General features: G+C 36.9%; 2 protein-coding genes across 7 annotated transcripts in view; both read right to left on the reverse strand.

The window, feature by feature from the left end:
- Positions 1-267: 267 nt before the first annotated feature.
- Positions 268-8,105, reverse strand: LOC127654064 (zinc finger protein Gfi-1-like). The gene is made up of 7 exons (XM_052141036.1): positions 8,004-8,105; positions 5,675-5,880; positions 4,177-4,377; positions 2,993-3,384; positions 2,305-2,442; positions 1,262-1,427; positions 268-1,090 (listed from the first exon to the last, which is right to left on the reverse strand). The coding sequence occupies exons 2-7, from the start codon at positions 5,784-5,786 to the stop codon at positions 912-914; spliced, it is 1,188 nt and encodes a 395-aa protein (XP_051996996.1). The 5' UTR covers positions 5,787-5,880; positions 8,004-8,105; the 3' UTR covers positions 268-911.
- A 445-nt stretch (positions 8,106-8,550) lies between these two features.
- The window catches only part of LOC127654057 (ecotropic viral integration site 5 protein homolog), a 72,801-nt gene continuing 69,184 nt past the window's right edge, over positions 8,551-12,167 (reverse strand). For all 6 annotated transcript variants that reach the window (XM_052141009.1, XM_052141012.1, XM_052141011.1 and 3 more), the window contains one exon: positions 8,551-11,175. In XM_052141009.1, coding sequence (XP_051996969.1) covers positions 10,906-11,175 — 270 coding nt within the window. In that variant the 3' untranslated portion in view covers positions 8,551-10,905. The remainder of the gene's footprint in view (positions 11,176-12,167) is intronic.

The following is a 12,167-nucleotide window of genomic DNA, read 5'->3' on the forward strand; positions in this document are numbered from 1 at the left end:
TTATTATTATTTTTTTAATTAGAAACTTGTATTTAGACTTGTGGAATATCCTGTATGCCTGAAATGAATGCAGCATCAAAACAAGTGATGTAGATTTGATTTATTCGGTGCGCGCACTATACGGCCAGAGGTTTTGCTTAGTGTAAACTATTGAGCTGAATGAGAAGTAATACACGAAATAAACAGTTATACAAAATTGTAATGTTTTTTTCTTAATAGTTTATTTCAATAAATAGTGTAAATTATATAAAACAAATACGCATCAATTTAATATAGGCTATTTCAAAAAAGATCTCAATGCAAAAGAAGATTTATATACTTGTTTCATTATTCTCAAGAAGAAGAAAAAAAAAAACCTAATGAATGGAAAGAGCCCGACAAGTTGCCATATCAATTAAGTCGAGCTAGTACACAAACAATGCTTTATTTGAGGAAATCACGCAGTCTATTGTAGTGCATGTTTTGCCAGCAGTCCCTTTGCAGCGTTGAAAACAAAGTGGCATTCTTTTGAAATGCGGTGATTTACATTTTTGTCTCCTTCAGCTGATATTTTGGGTGATACAGTGTCCTTTCTGGCGACGGTTATATTATTTTGGTGATAATATTTTGGGTTGAGACACGATGCTTGGCAAGTCTCTGCAGCGGGCTATTGACTGGGTCGAGATATCCTATGACAGCATGGGGAACATCACCATGAAAGTTGCTAGACCTGCTGGCCTGCTGCTGACTCGTAAGCAACTCACACAAAGCATAAACAGCTCTATACAACTGATGTAAACTCAGATGGTCGCCTACTCTAAAACACTGATTTAACGTGTAATGAGGAAGCCTTCGTTGCATGCTTAAAGTTCCAATGGGTTGTTTTATAGTGTTTGCTTAGTAAAGTCCTGGGTCCATGAAGGCATGCTTCCTCACTTCAGTCCGTGTTGTGTTTCCTTGTGTCTTCTTAAATCGACCTTGCGCTGGAATCCTTTGCCGCAGAGGTCACATCCAAACGGTTTGAATCCGGTGTGTTTTCGACTGTGTGTGATCAGATTGGAGCTCTGACTGAAAGCTTTCCCGCACACTTGACATTTGTGTGGCTTCTCCCCTGTGAGACAAAATCCACCAATCAGCTATCCATTTTTTTAGACGCATCCTAAAACAAATCTGAGGTGGATCGAATCAAACTAAAGAAAAACTTGTTTCAGTCCTTCACACATCTGAATGCATAACACTTGCACGACAATCAATGTGCACGTTACAAATGAATTTCGTTTACCTGTGTGAATGAATGTGTGTTTCTTCATATCGGATTTCTGATGGAACCTTTTTCCGCAATACTGACACGGGTAGGGTCGTGTGTCGGAGTGTATCAGGAGATGAGTGGACAGAGTGGACGATCTCTTAAAACTTTTCCCGCAGATTTTACAATCAAAACTTCTTTCCTATAGAAGAAAGACGTGTTTTTATTATCTATTATTTATCTTTACATTTTTTGGTAATGGTTTACAATAAGGCTCCATTCGTTTACAATATTAGGTATCATGAACAAACAATCAACAATATATACAAAAGTTTTAGGCACTTGTGAAAAACTTTCAAAGTGAGGATTTCTTAAAGAAATCAATTATAATCATCATCAATTAACATCATACAAAGTCCAGTAAACAGTAAAAGAGCTAAATCCATATTTGGTGTGAACACTTCTGCCTTCAAACCAGCACCAATTCTCCTAGGTACACCTGGACACGGTTTGTCTTGGTTGTTGGCAGATAGGATGTTCCAAGCTTCTTGGAGAATTTGCCACAGTTCTTTTATTTATTTAGACTCAATTGCTTCTGTCTCTTCATGTAATCTCAGACTGACACATTGTTCAGTGGGGGGCTCTGTGAGGGCCATGCCATCTGTTGCAGGGCTCCCTGTTCTTCTATTCTATTCAATTCTTTTCTATTCTGTTTGCAAATAGAACGTTTGGGAGTATCAAATGTATATAGCAGACATAAATAACCATCTGACAAATGTTTTTGTGAAACATTTTATGTGCCTAAGACTTTTGCACAGTAATGTATATATTTATACAGCATTTGTTAATTTTAGTTAGTTATTGATGCCTTTACTAATGTTAGCAAATACAACATTGATTTCAGAAATGTAGGCTATTAGTATAATGTTAAATTAACATTAGGCAAGACTAAAAAATGCTGTAAACATATGCTTTGTTGTTAGTTCATGTTAACTAAGGTTGTTAATTAATGTTAACAAATGGAACCTTATTGTAAAGTGGTACCAAATAAGAAGTAGCTAAATTCATTCACCCCATACCTGTGAGTGAACTGCTCTATGTTGCTCCAGACTGACGGCATGGCCGAATGTTTTCCCGCAGATGTCACAAGCAAAAGGTCTTGTTCCACTATGAGACCTCCGGACGTGAACTTCCAAGCCATGTGGTGTCGAAAACACCTGTGGATCCAACAAGATAATGTTTATCAATATCCTTCTTTATGTTATTTTGAAAAATCTGAGCAACCTATTTAAAGAGCATTTATGCTCATTTACAGGGTCTACTACAATAGGTTTACATGATTTAATGTTTAAAAAAACACATAATTTTTCTCATACATTGCTGCAGCACCTCTTTTCACCCTCAGTCTGAAACACTCTGTTTTAGCTCCTGTCTCTTTAAAGCCCCCCTTACCGAAAAAGCCCAGTCTACTCTGACTGGTCAGCTGGCCCAGTCTGTTGTGACTGGTCAACCATGGGCATTATGCAAATGTATTACATTGTGACATAGCTAAGTCATGGATGTAATGGCTGGACTGCAAACCAGGTGCTTCAGGCAGTTCAGGAGCAGTGTTTTCGGTGGGAGAGAGTAACTCCCTTTGGTGTGGACTTTGTGCTTTGTAACTCTGCAGATATTTTACATGCACAAACTGCTATATTACACACTAAATGAAAGGTCAAATTCCAAAAAGCATAATAGGGCCTTTTCAAGCTAGTTAGTTCACATTACCTTGCTGCATTTTATACATTTGTAGGCGCCATTTAGCAGGAGACGACTACGCATCACATCAGAGCTGGCCTTCACCTCAGCTCCTTTTCCCAGCAAGCTTCTGTCATCGAGTCCAGAGACAGTGGCACGCTCAAACAGGGTGGCAGTTGAGCCAAAACTGTAAATGCCTGTCCCAGATCCTCGCTCAGTGAAAAGAGAGGGCTCGATCACACGGTCATTATAATAGGTTGGCGGAGAAGGCCGCTCCACATCCAGAGAGTGGTGATGGTTGAGGGTGTGCTGCACCAGCTGTCTGATTTCACATCCTGAGTATCTGCTCCACGTGTAAGGCCTGAAGGGGATGGCGAACGGCTGTGTTTCTTCAACGGAGGGTGAAAAGGATTTTTCAGACTCTACCGAGGGAATAGGTAACATTTTACAAGAATGTTCATTATTGACAAAGAAATCATTTACAGATGTATTATAAATCATTAATATGCAGTTATAACAACTTTCATCCAACATTTGCCAAATAGTGAACATTTAAAAATGTTATAAATGCTTAATAAATACACTTGTTCATACTTACATTGATCAACAACAAAAAATGCCCAAATTATGTAATTTTGCTACAGTCTGTTTTGTGTTTAGTAATACTGTAATGTCTTGACTCACACATTAATGTCAAAAGAATTGTGCTGCTCCGGGTGATCCAAATTTACCTAGTCCATATTACCTAAAGACTTATGCAAAAAAACACTTTTCAGGTCTTCATGCTCATTCACAGCATAGGCCAATATTATTATGTTACTGGTGACCTTTAAACTACAGAACGTTGTGTACCTATGTTTTTAATGGCAAATCCTTAACACATGTGTCTACTTTACATTACGGTATATTTTCATAGGTTACAATTGTTGAATAGGTGTTATCAAGCATTTATAATATGTGAGGTAAAATGGCTCACTATTTGGAAAGCAGTGCATTTTCAGTCATGTTGTTATAACCGTGTATCAATGACTTATTGTGAATTCGTAATTGACTTATCTGTCTTTAATGAACCCTTTTATAAACCCTTAACAAATGGAACATTCGTATAAAGTGTTTTCGAAATACATTCGTGTTGTCACATATAAAATCATAAAAAATACTGAAATAGGACGAACATATGTCTACCGTAGGCTATAGATTAAATACACTCATACCCGGTGATGCTGATGGTGATGGAGGTCGCCAGAAGTCGTCGTAATCCGAGGAGCGGTCGCACAAACTTTCTCCACAGCTGCGGGGAGACTTGGAGGAAAGATCAGCGGGGTCCACCAGGTGAGAATCCGGTGAACAAGCACCAGTCGTGTCGCTTGGCAAGCCATCCGTACAGCACTCCGACTCATCTGATGTTTTGCTTTCTGTTATGAGTTCATGTAAAGCAAATTTGTAAGGCCCATTTCCCATCAAAAAAATAAAAAATAAAACTTCAGCTGACCTCATTCTATTTTAAATAAAAATTTCAAATAGGCTTATATCACGAATCTGCCAAAAAAAACAAAAAAAAAAAACATTTAAAGAGCATTTCTTACACTTACAATTGTCTGTCATTGTCTGTCATATCCTAAATAACTGCAACACCATAAGGTAAAAACTACAGTTTCACTTTATATGTTAAAGCCTGCCATAACGAAATGTAGGCCTACAATAAAACGTGTAGCCTGCACTGTAAACAAAAATAATAATTCCAAAAATTTAAATCCTGTTGTTTTTACAAAGAAGAAGAAAAAAAAAATGGCAGCTGTGGTTGCCAGAATGACTATGTAAAAATATAGTAAACAACTTTACAGAACAATCTATATACATTTTACAGTTTAAAACTGTTGTAATTTACATGACAACGCTTGCACTGTAAAACAAATTATGTTCAGTTTACAGTAAAAAAAAAAAAAAAAAAATTAAACTTGAAGTTTTAAACTTCTGAAACTGTAAAAATCTGCTTCTTACTATATAAGGTATTGCTAATTACTGTAAAAAAAATGCAGAAGAGCACATGATGTCATAAACCTCATCAATAGATGTTCCTGGAGTAATGACCAGTAAACATGTAGAGACAGTGCTCAGTGTCACTCGCACAACACTAAACACCATCAGTGAAATTAAAATAATGCAATAAACATGAACTAAACTACATCAAATATAACACAGAACACCCCAATGTACATAACTGATATAAAAAAATAAGAAGAAACATAACTAATCCCATTAAATATAGGCCTAATCAAATATGACGGGTCATGCAGGGAATTGTGGGAACGCCCGATTATTGTTTTTTTACTATAATTTTAACAATAATTTACTGTAAAAAGTTAATTTACTCTCTTGTTAAACAATGTACATTTTTACCATTAATTATACAGGAACATTGTACTTTTTACATCTAAAAAAATATTTTTTTTACAACATTTTATTTTAAAAACTACTGTATTGTGTTTTAAAATATATTAAAACATGTTACTGTATATTTTACAGTTAAAATACTCCTTAATCAATTAACGTTTTGTTTTTTCTGTAGCAATTTTACCGTTAAAATTTGAGAATTGTTTACAGTGTAGGCTACTAATTAGCCAATATAGCTATACATGTGTCTCTTTTGGACTTAGTATTTGTTTCACAACAATAGCCAACTATTCCCAAAATTATGTAATTTTGACAAACCTGCACATATACCAGCTAAAATTGTATCAAGTCTTTTGTAGTCATCCTCCAAAGACCGTGGCTGGTGGTAGCTGTGTGCTTTTTTGCTCTTCACCAAGAAAGACCTAGGCATTGTGTCTCCACTGGTTCCTTTTTCCAACGTCCTCAAGCATTAGTGATGATCAGGCAGTCTGTCAGATCCAGGGATGCGGCGGCTGATTTTATCTCTGAAAAGATTGAAAGACCATTGGTTGAAGAGCAGCGCGTCTGTGTAGGGGATACGGTGGAGTGGGAGCATGCGTAAAGCACTTCACTCGTCTGCCAGGTGTTATGAAGACAGGTGCTTTAAAGGGACAACTACCCAGCCTTCGGCCTGTGATTGGTCCGCTCCTCTCTGAGAGGACAGACTGGTCCGGGGGGAACCGTGCCTATCAGGACAAGTGATACACTGCTTTATCAATGTGTTACTCAATCCCTAGCTGCAGGGGGAGAGGAAACGCGGAGACACGGCAACCGAGGCTGTGCATCTCAATGCCTTTTATACCAAGCTTAAAGGTTTAGTGTACGAAGGACCAGATGTTTAAAAATATAGGGAGAAATGCTTCATGTGAAATTTACATTTGTTACTGGTTTATGTAGGCCTATTTCCCCCCATGCTTAATGTAGGGACTGCATGTTTAATTGTAATATCTTATTTCTAATAAGATATTAATTAGATAATGTAAAATCTGGTAGCCCATATTAGATTGCAACATACAGTTGCATACACTTAAATGCAGCTGTGAAGTTCTGAAGTGTATGATTAGGCTCATTAATGTGCATTGTGATAAAGTGAGCCTTTATGTAAATAAAGGTAGGCTATAATAAAATAAAATAAAGCTGTGAAAACAAAAAAACAAAATCAATTCATAAAATAAAGCTGTCCGCACGCCAGCGGGGTCGCGGTGTTCTCGAGTTTCGTATAGTCGCTCAGTGAACAGAGCTGCCTTGTTCAGTGTGGACGCCGGTGATCTGTCGTGGCCACAACAGGGACACGCATTCAGCTCGTGCGGCAGACAATCAGTGGGAGCTCGTGCAGCCAGTCCATCAGTCTACGGCTCACCTGCCTATAGTGACAGCCGCCCGCCACCTTCATAAACTCCTAGAGTGCAGTTGCAGTGTCACGTTAGAAAAAAGAATTGGTCAATTGCTATAACTGTCATGTAGCCTAAGTAACCGTGTTTTGTACAAATGTAAAAGAAGAAATATTCCTTTAGATCTTTTTCCACTTTTATTATTATTATTATTACCAGTGTCCGTATGAATTTATGACAGTGGTTGCGGGATGCGCCCACCCGTACACTGATAGCTGCAATCTTACAGTCCAGGATCATCAAGAAGAGTCAGCACTGGTCAGCCATGAAGCGCAGGAAATCAAATCGCAATGTGCCACTCGTCGATTAGACATGTCACCTTCCGGGCTTCGTTAGCTTGGACACCGATAATGCAATATCTTGGCCGGTTTTTCAAGCCTTTTATCTCACATTTACTTTGTCCTCTATCTATAAACGATTTCTTTCTTCTTCTTTGAAGAGTGACAGATAGACTAGCTACTCGGTGTATAACTATTTTGTCCTGCATCAATGTAGATATGTCCATTTAATGAATTATTAAGACAACACTGTAGGCCTAGTACAGGAATAATAGGCGAATTAACGGAATAATTATCTCAATTAAAACAGAAAGTGGGATGGGCGACTTCTGCGTTGCTCCAGAATCGTTTAGATATAGCAATTCAACAAAATAAACGCTAACGAAAATAGAAAGCAACAATAAAAGTCTTGACCGTCAATTTGCTTCCGTCGCTATTTTTAATACAAGAATGAGCAACTGATATTTATTAATAAATATAATAATAATAATAATAATAAAACATTTCCCATCAGTATACAGTTCAGCTGCAGAGACGGATTATTTCTCTGAGCAGCCAAAAGCAAAACGTTATGCCAAAACGTTCATGACCGCATGTGCTTATAGGCGATTCGTTTTAAATCGATTACATTTTTAACTAAATGTCATCCACGAAATGCCTCCTACGAGTGGGTGGTAGGCCATGCATTGCAACTTTAAACATTTATATTTTGCATTTTGCGAGGCAAACCAGTGGTTAAATGAGTCAATGAGTTTTATTTAGTGTGCATGTTTAATAGAGTATGCTACATATTATAATTAAACTTCATGCAGAACTGGAAACGCGCGTATGTGATTTGCTCTTAGCAAAACTCTGATTTAAGAATACGCAAGTCCCCATGAATCATTCTCTATTTAATTCAGTTTCATTTGCAGACAGTAGGCTATTTGCACAACTTACCTGATCCCGCAGCTCTTTGTGATATATTTCAGTCTGTTTCGATACAGTCGTTGGGTTATAGACTGAGTCAATGAGCGCACAGCCCATCGCAAGTGTTTTTAAGCGTATATGAGCAGAGACAAAAAAGCTTCCTGAATAACGTTATTTGCTACACATCTCTATAGTGATCCGGTGCGAGGAGGGCTGTGGCTTCAACAGCTGTTTATTTCATAGCATACTGAATCCGTTATATTTATTATTTAAGAGAGCGTGTCATATCTGTCCACTTATGAACACTTACAAACGTTGCCATGAAGAAAACAATGAATGCCTAATGAAAATAAAACACATCGAAATTACACGGCCAGAAATAACACTTATTAAATAGTTTATAAATATGTAATCACTTAATTCTGAACACCTTTATGACGTTTTAATAATTGAATACATGGGTCTGTGTACAAGATTAGATTAATCAAACGCCCCAGTGCTTTAACAGAAACGTTATGTGTTCATTTTGATGCAATGAGAATGGCAAACAAGGCACGCAAATCGAAGGTATATATAAATGATATTTTTATTGTGATTTGAATCAAGACACTTCATAAGACACTCTGGACTGGCAACGCTCTGTAAAGCCTCTTTAATGCCCACAGGAACATCCAGTGTCCACTGGCATTCAATGTAGAACACCACAGTTTGTACTGTACACTATATTAAATAATGTTTATTAAATCAAATTAGTGTTTTATGCTTTGCACTGAGAAGTTTGTTCGATTTGCAAAGTCTTTATTTTGTAGGTGGACTGGCATTTTTAAAAGGTGGGTCTATAGTGTAGGTCTTTACATCCATCAGGGTAGTTTGTAAGGCTTTCTCTCATGTGCTATACATCTTCAGACAAACTGAACATCTTAAGTGATACTGATATAACATTATGACTTCATTCTTTTTCTTTGAAGATTACTTTGCCTTCCAGTCACATCTTCAAATGCACCACCAGGAAACATATACTAAACGAACAAACAATGCAAAGTAAAGCTAAATGAAATCTAGCCATTGCCATTAACGGTGGGGAAAGTAGTATATTTCATTGCTTGCATGTCATCTGTGCAAAAATGCAAACCAACTCTGAAGCTGTTTAATAAGTTGTTTCGAATACCGATGTAATAAGAAAAGGAGGGACAGCAACTTGACTTGTATTTCCATTGCCTGTGATGGCACAGAGTGCCTAGCTTGCGTAAGGCCAGAGAAATAAAATCAATATTAAGATGGCCTCTCTTTGTGCCTCCAATTCCACCAGTCTGCATGGATTGATCATTCATAACATGCTCAACATAACGCATACTAGAAAATATTGTAAATCAACAAGAATTTCAAAGAATCTTTCTAGGCACCAAAACAACTGTGTGAAAACAAAACTCCATCCTCTGAAATGGAAAACTGACAACATCAAAGCTACAGTACATGAAAGAATGACTGAAGAGCAGTGTGCCAGCGAATTTTGTTGCCTCCAAATACCCCCCAAAATCAGGAATACATCCATTTCAACTAAACTGTACAATACATAACAATATAGACAAGACGACATCCATTGAATACATATTTTCAAGTAATAATAGATATGGAAAAAAAGTCAAAACATGTACATATTTACATAAAGTTTGGATCCTTTACATACACAGCATAATGTATGTTCAAAGACCCAAATGTATAATTCATGCCAGGAGAAAAGTCTATGTCATTTCTGACTTTTGATATGACACTGATGTATTCATGTGGGAAAGTTTGATTTCTATTTAAAAGAATATTCCACGTTCAATGCAAGTTGAACTCAGTCGACAGCATTTGTGGTATAATGTAGATTGCCAATAATTATTTTTGCTCATCCCTTTTTAACAAAAAAAAAAAAAAAAAAAAATTGAGGTTACAGTGAGGCACTTACTGTACAATGGAAGTGAATGGTGAATTTTTGGACAGTTTAATAGCAGAAATGTGAAGCTTATAATTTTATTAAAGCACTTACATTAATACTTCTATTAAAACTTGTGCATTATTTGAGCTGCAAAGTTGTTTAAATTGTTTTGTGGTCGTTTTAGGGCGTTACATTGTCATGGCAACAAATTATTAGATAAACGTTTTCAAAGAAAAAAGCTATTTTATCACACTATAATCATGTTAACATATATATTGTTTACGTCTTGTGGCTATACATTATAGCCATTATTAAAATATGAATATCTTTATGTTTACGGTTTGCCCCATTCACTACTGTAAGTGCCTCACTGTAACCCAGATTTCTGCTTTGTTTTAAAAGACCAACATTATGCCACAAATGCTGTCGATTAAGCTTAACTTGTATGAACCCTGAATATTTCTTTAAAGATGATAGTGTGCCTTTTAACACATTTCCCTCAAACTTATAAACACCAACAAATGCACTCACTGGTTTCTCATGGTTTGTTAAAACAGATGCATGATTAAAAAATAAAAGCTATGACAATTCATAAAACACTACACTATACGAAGCCACTTCTCATAATGTGAAACAATCATGGGGCACCCCCTTTTAAGGTTTGTGAATCTCCTGCCACAATATGATGATCTTCAATATTTGGGTCTAAACAGTCTCAAGAGGCACAATACCCCTCTTAATGAGCCCATAATTAAGAAATAAAGTGCCTGGACATCTGACACATTTTGGCAAAAACAAAAATGCAGATGTAAGCCATGACCTCATGAGATGTGACTTCAAAGTCCATTTGTAAAGATGAGAGAAGGCTTTTCAAGTACTCCAGTTCGAGTCCCATGCTCAATGCTCTGTAGGCAGTTCTAACTGTCCTCACTTACATGAGATTTTGAGGATGAGCTTACAGACATGCTCTCCCTCCCTTTAGATGCCAGTCTGTGTCACCAATGCAGAAGATCACACTGTAGTTGTCTTGCGGCTGACATTTGAGGGCAAAGTAAGTCGTAGGGCATCTCCTTCATCACCCTCACTTTCTGAATCCTCAAGGTTTGGATGTAGTGTGATCCGGCCTCCAACCTGATGATCAGTCAGATGGGGTGACAGCTTCACTCCATCTTCATCAGAAGACTGGTAGGATTCATTATCCCCTCCATAGTGATTCACAATATGAATCCCATCAAAATTGGGTTGATTGGGTATGCCCTTCTGCCCTCTTAAACATCGGATCTATAAGAAGAGGAAAGAAAGAAAAAAAATCTTTAAAATACATTTTATTTGGCAAATAAACCAGATTTGTACTTCAAATTTACATGTACATTTTTTTACGTTTGGATATATTCTGAAATGTACAATAAGTAAATACGTCTAATCTGTAAACCTTTGAACTTATTTACAGCTTAAGTAACGTATATATATTTACGAATCCTTTTTATTCTACATGTATTCATATAGTACATTTTTACTGATATATAGATATTTTCAGCCTGATCTCCTGAAAATGATGTGACTGTGGTAACATTTTTGAAGAATGAAATGACATGATTCATTACAGGTATCTGTGCAGTTCCGAAGTGAAAAGACCACTGTGTGGGACAAAAAGAGATTCTCCAAAACAAATAAGGTTTTTAAGGTTAAAGCTGAAGTATGTAACCTTTCTGTGGCAAAATACATTCTCCAATCCAAGCTTAATATGCAGAGACAACAATAAGCAAGCCATTCATAGGTTCATTTTCTCAAAAACAGTAAGCACAGAGTCTCTGTTGTGCTCTGAAAATGTGTTAGTTTGTTTTGAGAGACCCGTCACAATAACATTGACTCAACCAATGGCGTGAGTTGAGGGAGGGCCAATCTCTTTGATTGACCAACGACAGAAGGGGGGCGTATTCAGAAAGTGTATTTTTGCAATTTCGTTTGCTGGCATAAAAATTACATACTTCAGCTTTATTTTCCTTTCGAGTTTTAAATGAACAAAACCAATGTCCCTAAACCTAACCGATATTGTAATAAAAACAAATGTGAAAAGCGCAATAGCTCAAGCAACCACGTCATTTTGTGGTTCTTTTATGATACTTCTGATTCATGGACTCCTGTGCTCTTTTGGACTAATACCCAGGTTCTTTGCATCGCAGTTGCAATGCTCTATCAGTTGAGCTACCATGCAACTTGATTGCATTTGAAAACGTTTGTAAGTATAGTTATTTTTGTGGCCTAATGCAAAC

Source organism: Xyrauchen texanus, chromosome 13 (assembly GCF_025860055.1).
Source record: "Xyrauchen texanus isolate HMW12.3.18 chromosome 13, RBS_HiC_50CHRs, whole genome shotgun sequence".
NCBI lineage: Eukaryota > Metazoa > Chordata > Actinopteri > Cypriniformes > Catostomidae > Xyrauchen > Xyrauchen texanus.